This window comes from Pocillopora verrucosa, chromosome 10, assembly GCF_036669915.1.
Source record: "Pocillopora verrucosa isolate sample1 chromosome 10, ASM3666991v2, whole genome shotgun sequence".
NCBI lineage: Eukaryota > Metazoa > Cnidaria > Anthozoa > Scleractinia > Pocilloporidae > Pocillopora > Pocillopora verrucosa.
The window spans coordinates 1,580,162-1,605,305 of record NC_089321.1 but is presented as its reverse complement, the minus strand read 5'-3'; the positions used below and the strand labels follow the sequence as shown (position 1 = coordinate 1,605,305).

General features: G+C 36.1%; 3 protein-coding genes across 7 annotated transcripts in view; 2 read left to right on the top strand and 1 right to left on the bottom strand.

The window, feature by feature from the left end:
- The first annotated feature begins 11 nt into the window (after window positions 1-11).
- On the top strand, window positions 12-9,915 carry LOC131791144 (Bardet-Biedl syndrome 5 protein homolog). Its single transcript, XM_059108460.2, has 16 exons — window positions 12-147; window positions 271-295; window positions 481-538; window positions 994-1,059; window positions 1,646-1,695; window positions 1,988-2,068; window positions 2,726-2,772; window positions 2,868-2,970; window positions 3,607-3,639; window positions 4,313-4,408; window positions 5,744-5,806; window positions 6,395-6,478; window positions 6,848-6,898; window positions 7,212-7,298; window positions 7,841-7,864; window positions 8,193-9,915. The coding sequence occupies exons 1-16, from the start codon at window positions 92-94 to the stop codon at window positions 8,298-8,300; spliced, it is 1,032 nt and encodes a 343-aa protein (XP_058964443.1). The 5' UTR covers window positions 12-91; the 3' UTR covers window positions 8,301-9,915.
- Window positions 9,818-15,464, bottom strand: LOC131791146 (ORM1-like protein 1). The gene is made up of 3 exons (XM_059108461.2): window positions 15,219-15,464; window positions 12,782-12,933; window positions 9,818-11,701 (listed from the first exon to the last, which is right to left on the bottom strand). The coding sequence occupies exons 1-3, from the start codon at window positions 15,390-15,392 to the stop codon at window positions 11,563-11,565; spliced, it is 465 nt and encodes a 154-aa protein (XP_058964444.1). The 5' UTR covers window positions 15,393-15,464; the 3' UTR covers window positions 9,818-11,562.
- A 974-nt stretch (window positions 15,465-16,438) lies between these two features.
- LOC131791135 (paramyosin-like) overlaps window positions 16,439-25,144 on the top strand; it is a 28,616-nt gene continuing 19,910 nt past the window's right edge. Inside the window, exons 1-9 of one of the 5 annotated variants that reach the window (XM_066173658.1) lie at window positions 16,439-16,720; window positions 16,978-17,103; window positions 17,662-17,795; window positions 18,305-18,438; window positions 19,550-19,675; window positions 20,781-20,909; window positions 22,010-22,138; window positions 22,661-22,786; window positions 23,673-23,757. The gene's annotated coding sequence lies outside the window, so the exon portion shown is untranslated. Of the gene's footprint in view, window positions 16,721-16,905; window positions 17,104-17,661; window positions 17,796-18,304; window positions 18,439-19,210; window positions 19,293-19,549; window positions 19,676-20,121; window positions 20,523-20,780; window positions 20,910-22,009; window positions 22,139-22,660; window positions 22,787-23,672; window positions 23,758-25,144 lie in introns of those variants that run through there. The other 4 variants (XM_066173660.1, XM_066173659.1, XM_066173661.1 and 1 more) reach the window with 4 other exon arrangements.

Genomic DNA, 25,144 nt, shown 5'->3' with positions numbered 1-25,144 from the left:
TTTATTTTACATAGCCATCGTGTTTAAGTTCATAGGACGCCATGTTGGTTGTCAGGGAAAAATTGTGATTGCGAAAAATCTAGAATAAGAAATGGCCTACTGCAACTTATGGGAAGATCGAGATGTACGTTTTGACATCACCTTACAGTAAGTCTGGTTTTAGAATCCACAGATACTTGAACTCTGTCTTGTGCGAGTCAGATCGATCTAGCAGGGAGCATGCAAGCATTGGAAAGCCCACTAATCACTTTGTTTCCTTTCTTGTTACAGACAAATGCAGCTTAGACCAGGAGAGGTAATTGTAGAGCTTTATTTCCTTGATTCAATTGATTAACATAGTATTGCTTGATTAATAATCACCAACACCTCGCTATGTAAGCCTAAAATAAAGAAACTGGTTCCAAAATTGAGAGGCTGTTATGAAGAGTGAATAAAATGCATGTCTTCCGTGTTAACTTGTCATTGATTTTATCATTTAAGGAGTTAATTGACAAGCTTGATTCAGTTGAAGATACCAAGGGAAATAATGGTGATCGAGGTACGGTACTAACTGTTAAATTTAATTGTCACGCAATTACTTAAAAAGTACAGTACAATTAATTAGTGTATTTACGTTGATCGGACTCTGTGAATCATTTGCCTGATCGATCGTCTTATAAACTGCTCACATGGTTCTCCCATGGTTCTGTGACTGGTTAAGGCTTTGCCTGTGAGCCCTTAACTTTAGCATACAATGGCAAACATTTGAGATGTACATTTCCAATCTCGTCAAAGAGACGTTTCCTTTGTTGTAACCACCCCACTCCCATCCCCTCAAATGCCCTTCAGATTGAAGATAGGGAATTGTGGGAGATTTTGTTTCCAGGATTTTTCCTTCCTTATTAGTTGTACAAATGATCTTAGAATTGATGTTTCAAATCAAATGGCCAGGAGAAAATTGCATGTGGGTACTAATGCCCTTTTCTGGTTTCTTATCCTTTTTTTTTTCTCCAGGAAGACTTCTCGTCACTAACCTTAGACTAATATGGCATTCACAGAGTATGCCCAGGGTAAACTTGTGTGAGTAACATTAATTTTTGTAGATTTTATTCAGCCACTCTAATTTTGGATTCCTGGAGGAGCTTACCAAACGAATTAAGAATATTTATTGTTCTACTTCAGAGATGTTATCCTCTGAAAATCTGGAATAGAAAGATCACTTCCCTGACCCTCTCTAATCACACTAAATTTGTTTCTTGACCCTTCCATTTCAGTCTAAAGTTTGCACAAATGATCCAAAAGCAAAAACAGAACTTGCAAAATTAAAACTGCAGTCCTTGGGTTGATTTCCACTCTTTCGTAGAATTCTCAATAGAAAATGGTTTGAACCCAGAAATAATTATGGTCTTGTAGTCTGGTCCTCAATGTTAGTTTCTCTAAAAAGGACTGTTTGCAATGAAAGTGATTGATATTTTGCTATTTTGAATGGAAGATGGAAAAATAAAAGTTTGTTTTTGTAAAAACCCCCAACTTGCATTGCATCTTGCAATAGTAAAAAGACATATTTGATGTACACCTTTGTCTAATTTGCTAGAGTATGCTGAAAAAATCTTGTGTCAGTCTACTAACTAAAAATAGTTTATAGTTTTTGTTTCTATTATTGCAGCTGTTGGGTTCAGTTGTGTTGTTAATGTGTCTACCAGATCGGCAAATTCAGTATGTATGATAATTTTTTTAATGTGACCATTATTAACTTGTTATTAAAAGCTAAGTTAAACATATTTCAAAATTATGCAGTCACTATAACCTTACTAATTTTGTTTCACAAACAATTCAGTTTTGGTTTTCTTTTTTCAGTTGATTTATCAAATTTTATTCCCACTGACAGTGCATTTTAGGGTACAAAGCAGAAGTCATCAATCAAAAAGAAATTAATTTTTCTTTGAAAAAATGAATGTCGCATTCTTCCCTCACCCTTTTTTTTTTCTTATCCAATTTACAAATTTAGAAACTTCGGGGGCAGACAGAAGCTCTATATATCTTAACAAGGTGTAACAACACAAGGTTCGAGTTTATCTTCACAAATCTGGTAAGACTTTTTTCACATTATCTGCACTTTGTTTTGTTTAGTAGTTTCAAGCACTTGTTGGGAAAGATATGTTTTAATATCCACAGGGTGAAGCAGGTCAAGTCTGCTGATGTACTGTAATTTATATTGGTAATAGGACTGAATGGAGTCCAATTCAGTCTGTAATAGTACAAGTGATGAACAAAATTGGATGACCAAAAAGCAAGAGTCAGATTTGTTAATCATGGGTATGATTAGAGATAAAAAAGGACAACAAGAAGTCCTGTTATCAATTAATCAAATCCATGACAAATTTTGAGAAGAAACTAGACATAGCTGATATACATTTTCATTGAAAAAAGAAAACAATGGTTAACTTGGCAAAATGGAGTTTAAATCTGGGCCGGGTTTTCCAAAACAAGGTTTAACTAACCTGGGGTTAGTGTGAATTTTTAATTTAGTTTTTATAGCTCTGCAAAGGGATTTTTTGTTCACATTTTCCCTAGTAGTTTCACGGCATACTGAGATGAAACCCAACAAAACCTTAGCTCTCAAACATGCTCTTCTACACCAGAAATGAAAGCCTAGATTAACTTTTAAACCTAAATTGACGTTAACCCCTTTTTGAACAACCTGGCCCTGTTAATTAATTGACTTATATATATTTTGCATTTACAGGTCTCTGGTAGTCCCAGACTTTTTACAACAGTGATTTCAGTTTTCAGGTATGTGGAGAAGAGCTTTGAATTATCAATTACCTTGGCCTCCTTTTTTATCTTTCTTTAGTGATTCATTTCTGAAAAATGCCTTCTCTTATCAGAGCATATGAATCTTCTAAATTGTATCGTGACTTAAAGCTTCGTGGGGCACTGATCCTTAATAAACAACTGCGGCTCTTACCATTGGAGCAAGTTTATGATAAGGTAATATGGGAATGTTTAATTAAAATTACTGTATTATAGCATTTGAGAGTTTTTGTGCAGCTTATTGCATCCCAGAAGATATGCACATGTTATCCAGCCTCCTTTTATAAAGTTTCTTGGTAATTATATGCATGTTTAAAATGATTGGAAAATTGCTGTAATTTTTAAACCAAAATTACAAATGAAGAAAACCTTTCTGCTCTGTGGAACTACTCAGGTTGTCTTTTTCAGTTGTGTTCTGAATGGATGTGTTAAGAAAGTCAACATTGTTGGGTATTAGTTGCAACATGCATGTTAAGTGTCTTGATATTGAGCAAAAGACAATAACTCATAACCACCTTTAATCAATTTAATTTGGTATTATCAACTGAGTTGATAAGTGAACATAAATTGGCCCCTGTTATGAGTTTCAAAGCTGAGGTTTCAAGCATTAGCCCTTTCTTGGAGTACTGATGAAGGGCTAACGCTCGGAATGTCAGCTTACCAATTTACATGATCAATCCAGTTAACAATACCGGATTACCTTGTTTTATTCTCCCACTGATACGACAGTACTGTGACAGTTTTTTAAGAATCTTACCCCTTTTATTCATCCACCTTTAATCATTATTCATTTAAATGTGTTTTTTATACTAGATAAATGGTGTCTGGAACCTCTCCAGTGATCAGGTAATGAATTTGTTGATTTTCTTTTTTCAAGAACTCTTCCTATGTTAATAACATAAATTTGCCACTGTAGAGAGTTTCAGAGCTGACATTTCAAGCATAATAGCCCCTCATCATTCACTCTGATAAAGGGCTAATGTTCAAAATGTCAGCTTTGGAACTCTTTATAGTGGCCAGTGTACATTATCAACTCTGTTCAATTTGACAATGCTAAATTACCCAGTTTTACTTTCCCACGATTGTGGTATCACAGGTTCTTTAGAAACTAACCCCCTTTCATTGTTTTAATGGTTGTTTAGGAAATTTCTTATCCTCTAGATGTGTCAATCCAGATTGTCACAATGTACATGAAAAGCAATGAATCTGAATTGATTCTTTACGCTCAAGCTCTTATATTGTAAATAGTGGAGGCTATGCCAGATGATGATCAATTTAGAACTCAGCCATCCAAAACAAGGGCAAACTTATGGAAAATTGCAGATTTTGAAAACTAATTTTCCTTGCCCTGAATTAATCAGAAATGATTAAAATGTCATTTATCTCGATGGTATCTTGTTATTGAATTTTTATTATTTTTTATTAGTTAAAAACCTCATTAGCATTACTAGTGTTTAGGTGTTTAGAGATTCAGAGTGAGGACTGTTGAGAGGTTAATTTTCTGTTTTGGCTGTTTCAGGGAAACCTCGGAACTTTTTATATTACCAATGTTCGCTTGGTGTGGCATGCAAACATGAATGACACATTCAATGTCAGTATTCCCTACTTACAAATGGTAAGTTCAAGTGTGAAATTCTTCTTGACTAGTAAGTATGTCTACATATTCAGGTATTTCACTTTTAATATAGTTAATTAGCTTATAAATTTAACATGAACAAAAATATTGAGTTAGTGCTTACTTAAATTTAACAATGGAATCACTTTTAACTTCTTGGAATTTTTGTTTTCTGACTGCTCTTGTCATGGACAAGTTCACAAACAACAACCAACCTTTATAACCCTCTAAACCCCAAGAGTGACCAGCATCTAATTTCTCCATACAGTAATACTGCTGAATCATTCATTAAGATCATGAGAATAAAGGGAAAGATCACCAACCAAAGAAGCTTTGATTGCTCAACAAATTCTCCTTGCCAGTACCAAAGGAAATGTACAGAGAAAAGAATGGAGAATATGGAACTGTAGTTAGGTTGTAAAGGATTAACAGAAAACTCATTGCAGAAAAAAAAAATAAAATAGACTTCATTTCCACTCTACTTACAAATTGGAAAAAGATCCAGATTTTCTTTTATTTTGGAGGTTTCAATAGATTGCATAAGAAATAAGGAGATTAGTTTGTATCAAGGGGAGTTCAACTTTGTATGACATGTTGGTATACATGTTGGGTGGAATGAGCACGTGCGTGAGATTGTCTCCAAAGCCTCAAAACGTCTTTACATCTTAAGAGTGCTCAAGCGGTCCGGAATTCCACCCGAAGACCTTATTAACATATTTTATGCCTTGGTACAATCGGTCCTCGAATACGCCTGCGTCACTTGGTCTACTAGCCTACCAATTTACCTCAAGGACATGATCGAAAGAGTTCAGAAAAGAGCTCTGCGTATATTATTTCCGGCGCTGAGCTACAAAGACGCCATTGTGGCTGCAAACTCCACTCGCTTAAATGTGAGAAGAGACGAACTCTGCAAGAAAGTTTGGGACGGTATCTGTGTGCCTGGGTCATGGCTGTACCACCTTATTCCACCAAAGCGCGCCGATTGCCACGTTTATGAGTTGCACAACAAAAACCATGTATCACTCTTTAAATGCCGGACCGAAAGATTTAAAAAATCTTTCTTTCCAACAATGGCGTCTAACGCCCAGTTCTTGTAGTCAAGCAAACCTAAGCGTTTTTCATTGGTATATAACTACTGACTCTTGTAATTCCCAGTCCCCTTAGACTCTTAATTTTAAAGTCAAATGTAAGATTTTCGTATTTTTTAAATATTTAAAGTATACTTGTAAATTCACATGTATTTCACCACTGGGGTGCTATTTTTGAATACTTTTTAATAAACCCTTCTAATAATTGAGGTATTATAAATCACAGTGTTGGTGCTGTTTTCAACAGAGATCAGTCAAAATAAGGGATTCCAAGTTTGGACTTGCATTAGTTTTGGAAACTTCACAGCAGGTACTACTACAAACAACAGGCAAAAATGGTTAATCTTTGCTAATATTCCTTAGTAACTTGAAATATTTAGCTTTAATCTCTCATAATCATTTTTCTGCAGATAAGGCAGTTTGTGGTTAACTACCTATTAAATACTTGGTTTGAAATTTAAATAACTGAAAGAAATCCCACACAAGGGCAAATCCCAAAGATAGAGTGAGGTACTATTAGACCAAGGAACACCTCTTCATTCACAGTTCATAGTTAGAATAAAAAAATTTATTCATGGGGACATGAAAAGATCATCATCCCAACTCACAAATAAACAAAACATAAAGTCATAATTCATAACAAAAAAAAATCACCCAATCACACCTTATGTAAAAAGTTTAAGGAGACCCTTTAATGTGTATTTCTGACTCTTGGGTGGAGAGAGGCATGGTGAGAGATACACAATGACCTGGCCAGGGCTAGAGCCCAGACCCCAGAGTTCATGAACATGCCATCCTTTAACCCATCAGCAAGGCGTGTCTTAAATCCTTTAAAATAGTTGTGAATAATCATCTTGATGGCTGACAGTCTTTGATTTTTGTGTGTTTGGCTGTTTAGAGTGGTGGATATGTACTTGGGTTCCGTATTGACCCAGGAGAGAAATTACAAGAAGCAGCTAAAGAAATTCAAAGTTTACAAAAGGTAATTGGTCACAGACTTGTCATTGCTGTGTTGCTTTAATTTAATTTAATTTATTTACTTATATAGCGCCCTTTAACATTTAAGGATGATCAAAGGCACTTTACAATTAGTGTCTCTTCCACCCATCCCACCCCAGGTGAGGACATCCACCACACAGTAATCTTGTGCACTATTGTTGAAACTGAGCAATAATACTGTGAATATTGACAACATGTCACAACCCTTAAAGAACATGTAACTATGTTGTAATAATTATATTTTAATATTATTGTGTGAAAGAGCATCTAATTGACTGTTTTTGTTGCCGTTGTTGTTAATTTCCAACAATCTGATATATCATACCTTTTTTCTATTCTATCTTTCTTTCAGGTTTACAGTGCCAGTCCAATATTTGGAGTGGAATTTGAAACAGAGGAAAAGGTTTTCATCATTTTAAGTTTTCTAATCTATAACTTGTAAGGTTGGATATCTAAAAATTAGGGCCACTGTTGAGACAAGGAAACCAAGCTCTATCATGAGTTTTGGTGGACGTGTAGGAAGAAAATGATTGGAAATTCTTGTTCTGTTTATTTTGTTTGTGTCCTTTGAGCCTCACTTGATGCAGAATTTTGACTTCTCAGAGGAGGATTGACTTAAATTTAGCTGAAAATCTGCATTCCAGTCAGCACTAACTCTTACCTTTTGTTCCCACATTTTGCTGTTGAGTGATTATTATTGTGTTTTTGTATTTCAGCCCCAAACAGTAGATGAGGTTACAGTTGACCCAGTCCAGGATGATATAGAGATTGTTAACGAGGGGGAAGGCACTGATGCCTTTGCAGTAAGTAGTCAGTAACTTTCTCTCCATATTTTCTAAACCTTTTTCCAAAATGGTTTGACCTTCCAGAATGACCAAACCTATTTGAGGTAACTGATCAAGAACATTTTGCCTAGCTGCTAATTTAATGCCATGTTTATCTACAGTGTATGGCTGGAAGAGATCACTTACAACCACCTCTTTGAAGAAGCCACTTTTGTTGTCCTCTAGATGGGAAAGAGTTTTTACTCTTTATATTATAGCCTGGGGTGGCTTCCCTGTTATAGCCAGTTATTAGATGCCGCTGTGTCCACTGGTGGAGTGGCCAACCAGTATCTAAAAGGCACAGGATCAATCCCTTCATTGTTTCAAATCCTAAATTTGTTGATTTCTTTGCCACAATGACTGTAATGTCAGCTTATCTCCAAGAACAATTTGTTTCATGCTGTCTCATGCACAATTCCAAATTAATTTGATATAATACTCTTTGTCACATCATTTGTTCTCCTTTAAGAATTATTCAGTCTTAATGGTATGTGACTGTGTAATTTTTTTTTCTACTTCAGGCATACTTTGCTGATGGTGATAAGGTACGTGTCCATGCCCTATGTTAATGCATTTGCAATCATAACACCAAAGGTATAAAATGAATAGCTCCTACATAGAAATTCTCCATTATAATTACTTCCAAAATGCAAACTACCCGATAAGCAGTTTCCTACGTACAAGTTTGATTTTGAAATACTGTTCAATTGTGTTTTTAAAGGCCTATGTTATACCAAATTCATTGGCAGAATTTCTTGTAGTTTAAAATAGCTCTGTCACTGATAAAGATTCAACATTTGAGGCTGGTGCAGTAGTGAGATAAGTCATGAGGAGTAATGTGACTGGTAATTTTTCTATCTTTGTTCTTTGTAGTCAAGTGATCGTGAACCAGTGTATTCAGAGCAGCTGGGCCTAGCTGTGGAGAAATTAAAGGATGGCTTCACCTTACAAGGGCTCTGGGAAGTTGTCCCAAGTCAATGAGTTTCATTCTCTTCATCCAATGAGTGGCTACAGAGTTGACTTTGCCTTGGCTGTGTAAATATCTGTATTCAAATTAATCCAGGAAATTGTACAAAACCCATCAGTCAAAGGCCAGTCAAAAGGCTGGAACAAGTTCCTATTCTTTAAATATTGTGTTAGTGTCTCCTAAGGTACAAACATGTTTCCTGTGACATTTTTTATTCTTTTCTTGTAAATAGCTTTCTAGCCAATGAAAACTGTTATGAGATGAGCATGTGCATATATCAAGTGGGATATTTCATAGTAATTGTAGGGTTAACAATCAATAGCATTGACATGAAATTGTGAAAGTATTAATAGTGTGATGAAGTGATGCTGTGTCAAGCCTTAATTTATTTAAACTTAAAGTAATAGAGACAATGGTTACATAGAGTACCAAGTTATCTGAAATAAAATTGCTGAAAAGTGAGCTATCATGAGCTGAATGGTGTTGGGAAATTATTAAGGTAGAGGGGTACTTACTGGTAACAGAGTTTGGATTTACTGGAGTGCCAATGTCTAAGAAAAAGTGATCTTGTTGGGAAGAACTTTAAATTCCTCCCAGGATTGATCTTCAATTCCTCAGTAATTACCTGATTCTTAATCAGGCAAAATTCCATAAGACTGAGATTGATAGGAAATTTTGTCTCTAAAAATATGTGAAAATATCTGTCCACATTTTTGTTTCGCTTTGGGTTTTTTCTCTCATCTAACAGATCTATGCAAGTTATTGTATGTTGTTTACAGATAATAAATGTCAAGACTAGTACACCCACATATGAATAGTATTAAGCATTGAATGATATTTGCCAATGGTGATTTTCAATCCCCAATAGTCCCATTGAAAAGTATATAGTCTCATTATCCAAAGTCACTTATATAATATAAATAACCCAGTTATTTTTGCCTTGAAAACAGGATAAGATCATAACTGCTCATACCACCTTGCAAGTTTCCTAGCAAATAACTAAAATATACTTCTGTTATAAAAGTCAAAAAAGGTTAGAACAACTGAAAAGTTGATCTGCATGCTGCACAGAATTCTGGGAGTAGAAAGCATGGTGGACTTTGTCAAAAAAGGAGGGACTGCTCACAGTCTACTGACTGGGTGGATTTAACCCATTAACTCCCAGATCAAATTTGTCATTCTCCTTAATGTCAACAATACAACACTTATGTTAGTTTAGAGAATTTATTATTAGATCAACTAATTATCCCTAAATTGATATTTTTCTTTAATTTCATCACTTCTCTGGTTGGTATAGTATTGATATTGTAAGGAGAAATTCTGTCTTGGTCACTCATGGGAGTTCAATGGTTAATACTGTTCTTTGATTTCAATTGGGAGAATGCTGTGCTTGGTGCTAGGTGACCCATTTCAGGCTTTTGTTTCTAGCAGTTTTTCCTTGTGTCTAATGAGCAGTCACCAACTAAAGTTGTTCTAGAAAAGGAAAAATGCTAGTCCAAAACACTGAGCAAGTCACAAACTAGACAACGTATCATGTTGACCACAACTTTTATTACAATTATGTTGATACAGGGTGTATAATAAATATAATAACATTTCTTTATTAAAAAATCATGCAATTAGCAGTTACAGGTTATTTGTCAAATAATTAATCCATTACAATCACATCCCTTGATTTTGTTTATATGCTGTCTTGTCTACAGTAACCAGAAAAGTAAGAAAATGTATTTCCCTTGTCTTATTATAATCTAATAACACTTTAAACCTACCAAAAATTGTAATTATTGGCTAACAGAAGTCCAGGTTTTGTATTTTCTGAAAACTTATGATAATTTCACCTAAGTAAACCATTGTTTATTAAATAGGACAACTAACTCTGTGGTCCAAGGTGTGATATGACTAAATTGAAAACTTATCTGAAATTAGTTTATCACTCTCCGCAATAGCAGTTTTTGATCAAGGTTAAATCACAACAAAATAAATGTTCATACTACAATCATATACTTCACAGAATCACGCACAAGCATTCTCACAGTCATGTATAGGTTATGTTACTTCTTACAGCATCCTGACAACCATAACTTGTTACAACAAAAATCATTTTTCCTTTTGGTTACTGTTAGTTCACAGTAATCTCTACATGATTTGATCCAACTAGCAGAAATGCATTTTCATTCTCAACAGCCTTTTTTACAGACCAGCTGCAGTTAGTTAATGGCCAGCATTCACTACAACTTCAAGGAGCTGTTCTGCTATATTCCAAATTTAACCAGTGGACAAATCAGATATTCTTGAAGCACTGTTAATGTTCATAGTTACTATAAGTAAGAATCAATTGCTTTTCAATTGAGTCTTGCAAAACCAGCAAGAAACTAACAATTAAAGTTATCACAGAAGTTAATTTGAATAAAGAACTCAAAATGTGAAGCTGACAAGACAGCCTAAAAGCAGAAAGCACATTGGTATGACCAGGTAGCTAACAGCTTGAGTTTTGTACCAGATTGGTGGAAAGGATGGCACAATTTTTTGGACCAATCACTGAGCAGAGAAAAGCAAAAGCAATGCAATGCAATCCTGGAATACATTTGACACTAAAATGAACATTGCTTTTTGAGCTAGAACCTTGCAAGCATATGTGTATATGTACCTTTCAGTTTTTTTCCTAAAACAACAATATGATGAACTGAATCATGCTTTAAGCTTACCATTTAAGTAATTTGATCTAAATTAAGCTCCACATTTCATTTCACATAAGCACTTGTGGATTCTGCTACAGCTAAAAGCATGCCAACAACAAAACAAAAGAAGGACACCTGTCAACATCTCTAGGATTTTTTGTTCTTGTTTTTTTGTTGACATATCCTAATATAGTATCATTTCTTTACAATTGTACAATGGTTTTCCAAGACGTACCCACAACGACAATGTTTCCATCATAAATTTGTTAGTTATCTGCTACATATTAGATTTATAATAGCTGTAACCTTTGTGTACTTGAAATTGATTAAAGGAAGGAGCACACTTCTCAGCTACTTGATATCTTAAATTTACTTTGATCTCATTTCAAATAATTTTAGCTGCAAGAATATACAGCACTTAAATAAGTAATCATCTAGAGAAGATACATTGTCTCTTCCTGTCAAAAAAGAATATTCTCTAAAATCATTTCCCTGGAAAACGAATTAGCACATGAAGAGAGGTTTAAGTTTTTTTTCCTTGTGAGCAGTTTTTCTATCATCCAGTGAATTCCTCATTACCAAGATGTTCTTCATGTTATCAATACTTGTTCAGGCCAAACAACCTCACTTTATACATCTGAGGAAACTTGGGAACCAGAGAGAGAAAAAGAAGGGATAGTGAGTTGAAGACAAAATGAATTCCGTCATACTTTGTGTAGAAGCTTGTCACCATAAATCTGAAACCAAGTTTAAGAAAAAAAGCAATTAATAACCTATAATGATAACGTTTTACATGGTAGCCCCATCCTTTTTTCACAGACTGCTATAATAAGTAATTATTGGATAAGGTTGAGTATGATATTGTGAATTATGAATTACAGTCAACTCGCCGACGGTCCAACTTGCCGACGCCAACTCGCTGACTTATAAAATTGAGTAGAGACGTCGGCAAAGTTGGTCCTCAATCCAATACAACTTATTAGGAGTTAAACATACAGAAAAGTAAATAATATTTAATAAACAAAACACTGGTGAACATTGGTGAACATCAAACAGAAACTTAAAGTTGGTGAACATTGGTGAACATCACCAATGACTATAACAGCTTAAGACACGAATGAGTTATTGTGCAACAACAACACCGTAAAGACTCATCATGTCAATTGCTCAGATTTTTTAAAGAGAACTCGGCTTTCTAGACAAGATCTTTAGTAAAAAGCAATTCTTTTTATTTAACAAAACTGTGAATTATCACCACCATGGTCTGAGTTATTTGCTGAAGCTTAAGGCCAAGGCACACTACACAGGCATGTGGTTTGATAATTCATGATATCAGACAAAAGCCAAAATCAATTCCAAAAGAACAAATCTGCAAAAGAAGACACATCCCTCTAAGAGAAAACTACACAAACAAGAGGCTAGCAAAACAGGCAGACTTTGATCTTGACAAGATAAATGCAATATCCGCTGCAGATCTTGCATTAATTTCATCATGTCAACCTTGCATGCTATTATGTATTAATAGGTCTTGACTAATTAACCTCTAGGAGAGACTAACATCTAATTTCTATATATGTTATCACTACTGAATCAAACATTAAGGTTACCAGAATAAAGGAAGTAACCACCCACTCAAGAAGCTCTTGATTGTTAAAAAACCTCTCCTTGTCAGTAACAAAGGAAATGTGTAAAGAACAGTATGGAAAATATTCCCATATTCTCCATCCCTTCCCCCTCCCCCCACAAGAATTAAATGGAAAGTCCTTCTTAAAAACTTTGAGACTTTCTGTGAAATTATCAACCTTGAACAGACTCACAAGAAGATTGGCACCAAAGTAAAGAACTTTCTTGTTTCTGTGAATTGTTCACCATTGTTAAGTTGCTCCCAGTGTGTCAGCCTTCGGGCTTTTCCTTGATCAGCTGTTTGAAATGGTGTTCCCTTCAGGTAATGTAAGAAGATGAACATACTCTGAAACAAGAACAGAGTATTCCACAGTGTTATATCTTGTGCTGTGCTGAAGCAATGTTCAATGTAGTGTACACTAAACTATAGTGCAGAGTGCAAGGTTGCATTGCCAGACTTTAGACAAGAGAGCTCAAAGATCTTTAGACTTTCTCGTTCTTGTCTTTTTATTTAGTCCAATCTCAATTGGTTGACACTCCACATAACATTTCCCTAATTGGGCTCCATCCACACCCATACACAAATACTATCACAAGATACAATCTACATGGCTCACAACTAAATCTGTCCGTTTTAAGACCCAACACTGAAGCCCTTAAATAGAGCTTGCAATACAGGGGTGCTCTTACTTGGAACAATCACTCAAACGAGGCTGAGCAGGCCACTAGTTCAAACATTTTTTATGTAAGAATATACATTGAATAGAATTTAATCTAAAATATTTTAATGTAAATTTAATGAACTCTTTTAAGTAATGAAAGTTACAGTGCTATTTTGAGTTGTTTATAGTCCAACGGCTTTATTTTACATGAATTTCTAAGAAGTCAGGAAGAGCCAAGCAGATAGAGAAGCATAGCACTCACAGCCAACCTGTTAAACAGGTATTTTAACCTTTTAACTCCCAAGATCTGATTTTTAATTCTCTCTGCATGCTGCTATAAAATTCCTTCTAAATTGGTTGTAAGAATTTGATGTAAGATCAAGATTTAAAACTTCTTCTTGATAAGTTTTAGTATTCTCATTAACTGTTTGCTAGAAAATGTGTAGATATCATAGGGAGAAGTTACATGTTAATCACTTCTGGGAGGTAAAGGGTTAAATTACAAAAAAACCAACTGTTCAATATCACAGGATATTTGTATCGACCTGCACATCACTTGTACTTTACTTAGTACAGTGGGATATTAAATAAATGTAAAGTAACTGGGAGTGAAAGGGTTTAGATTACATTGCCTACTTTTACAATGTTTTTAAGGGTTTAAACTGTTATTCTGTGTACCTGAAAATGCCTGGTCCACAATCCATTTTATTCAGATTCAGTTGATTGTTCGACAATAGTATATGATTAATTCAAGTAACAACTTACTATTCATGGACAGTGAATGAAACCTGTATTGATTCAACAACCCAAATTAAGAGGAGATGAAACTCCTGAGGTTGACAGCTTAAAGAAGAGGTCACTCCAGATTAAAACAAATTTGTCTCCATGAACATGAATTTGAGCCAAGGATTATTGTAACACATAGCAAGGTTTCCTTTTACACACTACAAAGCATTACCACATCATTGAATAAAAGATAACTGAAAAGTTAATGGGTACCAATGACAGATTTTAAAAATCATGAAAACTTTTATAACTACAAGCTTAAAAATTCATTAACAAACTAAGCAATTAATCCCACAAGACATCCAAAATTTTTCTTCTTAGATATTTCTGCATGATCATTAAAAAAAATTTTAGAAAAAGCCATACATTGATTATCAATGGCTTCTCTGAATTTACTTGTGGAAGAAAATATTCTTGCTAACCCTCTCAGAAAAAACAAGATTACTTATTGCAACAATGCTATTTTTACTTATTAATAACAATGGCTAAATGAAACCACTGCATGAAAAATAACAAATCTGATGTTTGTGTAGCAAATTTAGAACATAACTTACAGTTCACAAAACTAAATTGCTATAACACAAAGAAATTTTACTATCTGAAAATTACCCGACGAGCAAAGGCTATAATTACCTTAAACCTGGAGTGATGTGTATTAATTGTAAAGCCATATCAAATTAATTCAGGATAAAGTTTATCTTTGATAGCATCAAGCCCTATACACGGAAATAGTGTTTCCACATGGAAATAAAAAAAAAGCTACATTTATACTTCCTTATGATCATTTTCTCCAAATCGCAATATAACCGTGTTTATTTTCAAACTAAAATCCTAAAGATTCAAAAGATATTTAATAAGCTCAAAATGTCGAAACCCAGTATATGATTTTATGTCTGCTTTTAAGAGTTCTCTGGACCTCATTGATAGAGGATACGATTGGTCCCATTAGTTGAAGTTCGATGCACACATTAAACTCATATGTTTCCTTGTTGCTGTATTTTCGTGACAACTAATTCTCCGTATCATCTTTCGTCACATCAAATCCGTATTACACTTCTTTAAATAAAAACCCAGAAGGTTTTATAATGTTACCTTTTGCCGTCAAATTCACGTATAACATTAAATAATAAATTTCAGCGCGAGACGCTTCAGAAAGAGAAAAGAATCAAAACGTTCAACTCACCAAATTGTGGAAGGTATTTGTCAATGTCCATGCCGTTGGCGTATCAAAGAAGGGAACACTGAGGATAACTAAATGGCCAATCGTGATTAACAACACGTATGTGAACCATGTACCTTTGCTTTCAAGCCACGACTCATTCGGATTATTGATACTGAGGCCTCTCTCAGTCTTCATTTTACGGTCGTTAATCCCACAGATATCGAAATCTGTTCACTTGAGGAAATTTCCTCTACGCAGCAAAGAGTAAACTCGAATCATGACGCTTTAATACGCATGTCATAGAAGGCGCAAAGTTAACCGCTGAACAACATCATATCTGACCCGACGGGCTCTCAAGTCTAGCCCTGCCGCCCGGGGAGGTGTCCATAAATAAGGTATGAAAAAGGAAGGTGGCTAAGTAAGGCTGGGGTGGGGAGAGGGGTTAAGTCGGGGTGGGGGAAGAGGCTACTCAAGTATTCATGTAACCCCTTCATGAGAGAGATATTAATTTTCCTATTTATATAATTTTCATTTTTTTCTGCTGCCACATCCTCTTCTAGCCGCGTGAATTCGAACCCGCGGATACACACAGCAGAGCGGCGTTTTGTTTTGGTTTTTTTTTTTTTTAGTTTGGTTGATTGTTGTTGACGTTTATCTGGTTCATAGACATCAAAAATGTTCAGAGGTAGACGACAAATCGAGTCTTTCAACTTTTGACTAAGTTACCTTTAGAGAAAGCGATCATTTTTTGTGGTAGTTCATTGGTTGGTTTATAAAAAAGGCTGACTGCGTCATTGAATACAGGGGTAAAATTTCCCTTGTCATCTTTTAAACGACTGTCAGAAATTTCCAAGCTACACAAGAATTCAAGAAATATGATGAAATTTACCGCTTAAATATTTAATCTCATCAAGGCAGTTTTTAACAGCCCTGTTTAAATCTAATAAAGCTGTGCAAATACAAAAAAATGCTTCCCTTATCTACGACTACATAAAGGATAAAGGAATATGTTATTCTATTCGTTAATTCAGAACAATGGGGCGAAAATCTAATTCTCCCTAGAAGGAATCGAGCCCTAGAATTTCGGATTCGGCGCTCCGATGTTCTACAATTAAGCTGCAGAGAATTCTAGGGAGAGCCGGCCAAGCTACTACTGCGTTCAAATGTAACACGTGTCTTAGATACTCCAGATCCGTTCGAATGCATTACAGACAGCAAACTAATCACAGTGGGGAAAATATTAGCAGTGTCACTAATAAATGATTCATGAGCCCAAGGGTAAGGCGCAGAGTAAGGCGTGGAAGGGAGAACAGGGTGAATGGTGTGAGGAGTTTTAAATCGGAGTGCAAGGGAAATAAACTTTAGATCTGCGACATTGTAACGCATTCGAAAGTACAGTTGATGCAAAAGGTCAATGTACGGGGAACCATCATCGAATATCTCTGTTGAATAAGATCACGATCAACTTAAAGGAAAGTTTAATTCTCAGCTGAGTAGTGTCGAGAGGTGCCTAGTAGCTCCAGGTAACATTTTGCTAAAATATTTTCTTCAGTGTCAAGTGTATTTTACTATCAGCTCACTTTGAGACAAGACGAATAAAAATGATATGGGGAAGTAGTAGCGATCACGATCACAAAATCGTCCGATTCTCTGTTGATTTTAACGACTTTCAGCAATTTCCAAGCTACACGAGAATTCAAGAAATATGATTTTCCCGTTCATTGGCAATTGCTTGTCAGGGAGGAATATGAACCAAGTTGACCTCGTATTTCCATGTTAGGATTGCTGAAAAGAAAAACAGGCACAGATTACGACAGGGAAGTAAAGCTGACTAGGAAATTGACGCCAGCACGATTCACTTTGCATGAGGTCGAATCTCCTTCCATTTCTGTCAGACATATACGAGGTAGGTTATCATTTCTTCCTTTATTCACATAAGCTATTCTCTATTTCGTAAGTTGGATTACTCCTGCTATAAAATATGACGATAAAACAAAACAATAGTGTTTAGAACTGTACTGACCTCCGCTGAGCCTTGTCATCAAAAAATCAATTGACAACTGTAAAGTTTGATTTAAATCAAGCAGAGCAGCTCTTATACAAAGTGCTGTTTCATTTGGCTAATTCACCGCTTAGTGTATCCAAAACTGAAAGGAAAGATTAATTTTCAGCTGAGTAGTGTCGAGAGGTGTCTAGGTACCTTCAGGTAACATTTTGTTTAAATATTTTCTTCAGTGTCAGGAGAATTTTGCCATCAGCTGAGTCTAAGACAAGAAAAAGAAAGCTGATACGGGGAAGTAGTTGCGATCACGATCACAAAATCGCCTAATTACTCTGTTAGTTTTAACGACTTTCAGGAATTTCTAGGCTACACAAGAATTCAAGAAATATAATTTTTCCGTTTATGAGCAAGTCTTTATCAGGGAGGAATATGAACCAAGTTAAACTCATATTTCCATGTTAGGATTGCCGAAAAGAAACATAGGCGCAGATTACGACAGGGAAGTTAATCTGACTAGGAAACTGACACCAGCACGTCAGCACGATTCACTTTGCATAAAGTCGAATCTCCTTCAATCTCTGTCTGACATATACGAGGTAGGTTATCATTTCTTCCTTTATTAACATAAGTTATTCTCTATTTCGTAAGTTGGATTACTCCTGCTATAAAATATAGTAATGAAACAAAACATTAGTGTTTAGAACTGTACTGGCCTCCGCTGAGCCTTGTTATTAAGAAATCAATTGACCACTGTAAAGTTTGATGTAAATCAAGAAAAAGCAGCTCTTATCCAGAGTGCTGTTTCATTTGGCTAATTCACCGCTTAAATGTTTAATCTCATCAAGGCGAGTATAAACAACCCCGTTTAAATCTAATAAAGCTGTGCAAATACAAAAAAATGCTTCTCTTATCTACGACTTTATTACGGGTAAAGAAAATTGGTACTCGTTTATTCATAAGAATGGGGCAAAAATCTACTTTCCCTACAAGGAATCGAACCCCAGATCTTCGGATTCGGCACTCCGATGTTCTACAACTAAGCTGCAGAGTTCTATGGAGAGCCGGCCGTGCTATTACTGTGTTCAAATGTAACACGTGTCTTTAGACTTTTAGGATTGCCGAAAAGAAACACAGGCACAGATTACGACAGGGAAGTAAAGCTGACTAGGAAATTGACACCAGCACGATTCACTTTGCATGAAGTCGAATCTCCTTCTATCTCTGTCTGACATATACGAGGTAGGTTATCATTTCTTCCTATATTTGCATAAGTTATTCTCTATTTCGTAAGTTGGATTACTCCTGCTATAAAATATGGTAATAAAACAAAACATTAGTGTTTAGAACTGTACTGGCCTCTGATGAGCCTTGTCATTAAGAAATCAGTTGACCACCGTATGGTTTGACGTAAATCAAGAAAAAGCAGCTCTTATCCAGAGTGCTGTTTCATTTGGCTAATTCATCGCTTAAATATTTGATCTCATCAAAGCAGGTTTTAACAACCTCGTTTAAATCTAATAAAGCTGTGCAAATACCGAAAAACAATGCTTCTCTTATCTACGACTTTATGACGGATAAAGAAATTTGTCATTCGTTTATTCATAAGAATGGAGCAAAAATCTAATTTCCCTTGAAGGAATCAAGCTCCAGATTTTCGGATTCGGCGCTCCGATGTTCTACAACTAAGCTGCGTAGAATTCTTTGGAGAGCTGGCCGAGCTATTACTGCTTTCCAATATAACACGTGTCCTGGATACTCTACATCCGTTCGAATGCATTACAGACAGTAAACTAAACACAACGGGAAAATACTAACAGTGTAACTAATAAATTATTCATGAGCCCAGGGGTAAGACGCAGAGTAAGGCGTTGAAGGGAGAACAAATTGAATGAAGTGAGGAGTTTTAAGTCGGAGTGTAAGGGGAATAAACTTTAGATCTGCGCTATTGCAACTCATTCGAAACTACGGTTGATGTAAAAGGTCAATGCATGGAGGATTATTATCAAATATCCTTGTTGAATAAGATCACGATCAACTTAAAGGAAAGTTTAATTTCAGCTGAGTAGTGTCGAGAGGTGACTATGTAGCTCCAGGTAACATTTTGCTAAAATATTTTATCCAGTGTCAAGTGTATTTTACTCTCAGCTCACTCTGAGATAAGACGAATAAAAATCATATGAGGAAGTAGTAGCGATCACGATCACAAAATCGTCCGATTCTCTGTTGATTTTAACGACTTTCAGCAATTTCCAAGCTACACGAGAATTCAAGAAATATGATTTTCCTGTTCATTAACAATTGCTTGTCAGGAAAGAATATGAACCAAGTTAACCTCGTATTTCCATGTTAGGATCGCTAAAAAGGAAAACAGGCGCAGATTCCGACAGGGAAGTAAATCTGACTAGGAAATTGACGCCAGCACGATTCACTTGGCATGAAGTCGAATCTTCTTCCATCTCTGTCAGACATATACGAGGTAGGTTATCATTTCTTTCTTTATTCACATAAGTCATTCTCTATTTCGTAAGTTGGATTACTCCTGCTATAAAATATGATGATAAAACAAAACATTAGTGTTTAGAACTGTACTGACCTCCGCTGAGCCTTGCCATCAAAAAATCAATTGACAACTGTAAAGTTTGATTCAAATCAAGCAAAGCATCTCCTATTTAGAGTGCTGTTTCATTTAGCTAATTTACCGCTTAAGTGTTTAATCGTATCGAGGCAAGTTTTAACAGCCTCGTTTACATCTTATAAAGCTGCGTAAATGCTTTTCTTATCAGCAACTATATGACGGATTAAGAAATATGGTATTCGTTTATTCAAAAGAATGAGGCGAAAATCTAATTTCCCTACAATGAATCGAGCCCTAGATCTTCGGATTCGGCGTTCTGATGTTCTTCAACTAAGTTGCAGCAAATTCTATGGAGAGCCGGCCGAGCCATTACTGCGTTCTAATGTAACACGCGACTTAGATACACTAGATCCGTTGGTGAATGCATTACAGACGGCAAACTAAACACAACGGGAAATTAATAACAGTGCAACTAACAAATGACACATGAGCCCGGGGGAAAGGCGCAGAGTTAGGCGTGGAAGGGAGAACAGGATGAATGAAGCGAGGAGTTTCAGTCAGAGTGCAAGGGGAATATTAAAGTTTTAGATCTGCTGCATTGCAACGCATTCGAAAGTGCGGTTGATGTAAAAGGTCAATGCATGGGGAACCATTATCGAATATCCCTGTTGAATAAGATCCCAATCAACTTAAAGGAAAGTCTATTTTTCCAGCTGAATAGTGTCGAGAGATGTCTAAACAGCCCCAGGTAACATTTTGTTTAAATATTTTCTTCAGTGTTAAGAGAAATTTGCCATCAGCTCACTCTGAGACAAGAAAAAGAAACCTGATATGGGAAAGTAGTCGCGATCACGATCACAAAATCGTCCAATTTCTCTGTTAATTTTAACGAATTTTAGCAATTTCTAAGCTACACGAGATTTCAAGGGATATGATTTTCCCGTTCATTGGCAAGTCTTTGTCAGGGAGGAATGTGAACCGGGTTAAACTCGTATTTCCATGTTAGGATTGCTGAAAAGAAACACAGGCACAGATTTCAACAATACCGAAGTAAAGCTGACTGGGAAATTGACACAAGCACGATTTACTTTTCATGAAGTCGAATCTCCTTCGATCTCTGTCTGACACATTCGAGGTAGGTTATCATTTCTTTCTTAATTCACATAAGGTATTCTCTATTTCGTAAGTTGGATTACTCCTGCTATAAAATATGACGATAAAACAAAACATTAGTGTTTAGAACTGTACTGACCTCCGCTGAGCCTTGTCATTAAGAAATAGTTGACCACTATATGGCTTGATGCAAATCAAGCAAAGCAGCTCTTATCCAGAGTGCTGTTTCATTTGGCCAATTTACCGGTTAATGTTTAATCTCATCAAGGCAGGTTTTAACAGCCTTGTTTAAATCTAATAAAGCTGTGCGAATACAAAACAATGCTTCTCTTATTTACAACTACATGAAGGATAAAGAAAAAAAAAGTTATTCGCTAATTTGAAGGAATGGGGCGAAAATCAAAGTCTCCCACAAGGAATCGAGCCCCAGATCTTCGTATTCGGCGCTCCGATGTTCTACAACTAAGCTGCAGAGAATTCTATGTAGAACCGGCCGAGTGTAACACGCGTCTTGGATACTCTAGATCCATTAGAGTGCTTTACAGACAGCAAACTAAACACAGCGGGGAAAATAATAACATTGTAACTAATAAATGATTCATGAGCCCAGGGGTAAGACGCAGAGTTAGGCGTGGAAGGGAGAACAGGGTAAATGAAGCAAGGGGTTTTAGGTCGGAGTGCAAGGGGAATATTAAAGTTTTAGATCTGCTGCATTGCAACGCATTCGAAAGTGCGGTTGATGTAAAAGGTCAATGCATGGGGAACCATTATCGAATATCCCTGTTGAATAAGATCCCAATCAACTTAAAGGAAAGTCTATTTTTCCAGCTGAATAGTGTCGAGAGGTATCTAAACAGCCCCAGGTAACATTTTGTTTAAATATTTTCTTCAGTGTTAAGAGAAATTTGCCATCAGCTCACTCTGAGACAAGAAAAAGAAACCTGATATGGGAAAGTAGTCGCGATCACGATCACAAAATCGTCCAATTTCTCTGTTAATTTTTAACGAATTTTAGCAATTTCTAAGCTACACGAGATTTCAAGGGATATGATTTTCCCGTTCATTGGCAAGTCTTTGTCAGGGAGGAATGTGAACCGGGTTAAACTCGTATTTCCATGTTAGGATTGCTGAAAAGAAACACAGGCACAGATTTCAACAATACCGAAGTAAAGCTGACTGGGAAATTGACACAAGCACGATTTACTTTTCATGAAGTCGAATCTCCTTCGATCTCTGCCTGACATATTCGAGGTAGGTTATCATTTCTTCCTTAATTCACATAAGGTATTCTCTATTTCGTAAGTTGGATTACTCCTGCTATAAAATATGACGATAAAACAAAACATTAGTGTTTAGAACTGTACTGACCTCCGCTGAGCCTTGTCATTAAGAAATAGTTGACCACTATATGGCTTGATGCAAATCAAGCAAAGCAGCTCTTATCCAGAGTGCTGTTTCATTTGGCTAATTTACCGGTTAAATGTTTAATCTCATCAAGGCAGGTTTTAACAGCCTTGTTTAAATCTAATAAAGCTGTGCAAATACCGAAAGGAGAATTTTGCCATCAGCTGAGTCTAAGACAAGAAAAAGAAAGTTGATATCGGGAAGTAGTTGCGATCACGATCACAAAATCGTCCAATTTCTCTGTTAGTTTTAACGACTTTCAGCAATGTCTAAACTGCACAAGAATTCAAGAAATATAATCTTCCGTTTATTGGCAAGTCTTTGTCAGGGAGGAATATGAACCAAGTAAAACTCATATTTCCATGCTAGGATTGTTGAAAAGAAACACGGTCACAGATTACGACAGGGAAGTAAAGCTGACTAGGAAATTGACACCAGCACGATTCGCTTTGCATGAAGTCAAATCTTCTTCCATCTCTGTCTGACATATACGAGGTAGGCTATCATTTCTTCCTTTATTTAAATAAGTTATTCTCTATTTCGTAAGTTGGATTACTCCTGCTATAAAATATGGCATTTAAAAAAACAGAAGTGTTTAGAACTCTGACTGACCTCCGCTGAGTCTTGTCATTAAAAAATCAGTTGATCACTGTGTAGTTTGATGCAAATCAAGCAAAGCAGCTCTTATCCAGAGTGCTGTTTCATTTGGCTAATTCACCGCTTGAGTGTTTAATCTCATTAAGGCAAGTTTTAACATCCTCGTTTGAATCTTATAAAGCTGTGCAGATACAAAACAATGCTTCTCTTATTTACAACTACATAGAGGATAAAGAAATATGTCATGCATTTATTCATAAGAATGGGGCGAAAATCTGATTCCCTTGCGAGCAATCGAGCCCCAGATCTTCGGATTCGGCGCTCGGATGTTCTACAACAAAGCTGCAGAGAATTCTATGGAGAGCCGGCCAAGCTATTACTGCGTCCCAATGTAACATGCGTCTTGGATACTCTAGATCCGTTCGAATGCATTACAGACAGCAAACTAAACGCAGCGGGGAAAATAATAACATTGTAACTAATAAATGACTTATGAGCCCAGGGGTAAGGCGCAGAGTAAGGCGTAGAAGGGAGAACAGGGTGAATGGAGCGAGGAGTTTTAAGTCGGATTGCAAGGGGAATATTAAAACATTAGATATGCGCCATTACAACGCATTCGAAGGTTCGGTTGATGTAAAAGGTCAGTGCATGGAGAATTAATACTGAATATCACTGTTGAATAAGATCACGATCAACTTAAAGGAAAGTCTATTCTTCCAGCCGAATAGTGTCTAGAAGTGCTTAAGTACCTCCAGGTAACATTTTGCTAAAATATTTTCTTCAGTGTTGAGAGAATTTTGCCATCAGCTCATTCTGAGACAAGAAGAATAAAGCTGGGGGAAGTATTGGGAAGTAGTAGCGATCACGAGGTAGGTTATCATTTCTTCCTTTATTTACATAAGTTATTCTCTATTTTGTAAGTTGGATTACTCCTGCTATAAAATATGGCAATAAAACAAAACATTAGTGTTAAGAACTGTACTGACCTCCGCTGAGCCTTGTCATTAAAAAAATCAGTTGACTACTATATAAGTTGATGCCAAGCAAAGCAGCTCTTATCCAGAGTGCTGTTTCATTTGGCTAATTCACCGCTCATGTTAAATGTTAAATCTCATCAAGGCAGGTTTTAACAGCCTTGTTTAAATCTACTAAAGCTGTACAAATACAAAAATAATGCTTCTCTTATCTACAACTACATGAAAATTAGATATGCGCCATGGCAGCGCATTCGAAAGTTCGGTTGATGTAAAAGGTCAGTGCATGGAGAACCATTATAGAGTACCAGTAGGAGTAGGATCACGATCAACTTAAAGGAGGGGTAAATTTTTCAGCTGAGTGGTGTCGAGAGGTGCCTAAATACCTCTAGGTAACATGTTTCCTTCAGTGTTAAGAGAACTTTACCATCAGCTCACTCTGCGACGAGAAGAAGAAAGCTGATATGGGAAAGTAATTGCGATCACGATCACAAAATCGTCCGATTCTCTATTAAATATATGTTTGTGGAAGTTTTCTCGTTATGCTATTTTATCTCCAAACTAGCATTTAAGTCTCCATACATAATCCTGCAATTTCATTTAACACTGTTTTTGTTGAACAAAATGATTTAAGTGACTAAGTGATTTAATAACATCCTTCTCTCTTATGCTTCGTGACACTTTGAGACGCGGATTGAAAGAGGGCAAAGAAACAGATATCTAATACGTGACATCTGAGATTAAACATATCACGAAATTACATACTGTGGCCAGCAGACTCGCCGCAAACTGCAGCGGTTTTTTGTTTGTTTTTTAATTTGAAATTCGACGTTTTTGAACTTGATTATTGACGTCAAAAATTTCCTGAAGTAGATGACAATTCGACTCTTGAAGCCATTGCCTCACTGAAAATACTGAGTCACCCTTGGATCCGGAGAATGCGACGCTATTTTCTTCCTCAACCTAAATGTCCTTCTCTACACTTTGCACATAACCTGCTATTTCGGTAAAGTGCGCGAGGACTTGAGCACATGCATAACAACCTTTGAAAACTTACTTTTGAAGTACCTAGCATTGTTGAAAGTCCATTAGAGCAGAACGGTCAACATCAATCATGCTGCCTCTCTATGATATAGACTTTTTCCTGATGATCTTTTACTCTAGAAAAAGGGAATGCTACGGTGGATCCGCTGTTGAGGGGAACAATCATAAGACCAGGGAAAGTTTCCCTGAATAAAGGCTGCGTTGTATTTTTTATTTTTCCTTTTAATTCTGTCTCGGA

Coding starts and splice junctions, on each gene's coding strand:
- LOC131791146 (XM_059108461.2), bottom strand. CDS start 15,392: ATGAAGACTGAGAGAGGCCTCAGTATCAATAATCCGAATGAGTCGTGG. Junction 12,934..15,218: donor CAAATACCTTCCACAATTTG/GTGAGTTGAACG, acceptor TTCTTGTTTCAG/AGTATGTTCATCTTCTTACA. Junction 11,702..12,781: donor ACTTTGGTGCCAATCTTCTT/GTGAGTCTGTTC, acceptor ACTTGGTTTCAG/ATTTATGGTGACAAGCTTCT.
- LOC131791144 (XM_059108460.2), top strand. CDS start 92: ATGGCCTACTGCAACTTATGGGAAGATCGAGATGTACGTTTTGACATC. Junction 296..480: donor TGCAGCTTAGACCAGGAGAG/GTAATTGTAGAG, acceptor TTATCATTTAAG/GAGTTAATTGACAAGCTTGA. Junction 7,865..8,192: donor ACTTTGCTGATGGTGATAAG/GTACGTGTCCAT, acceptor TGTTCTTTGTAG/TCAAGTGATCGTGAACCAGT.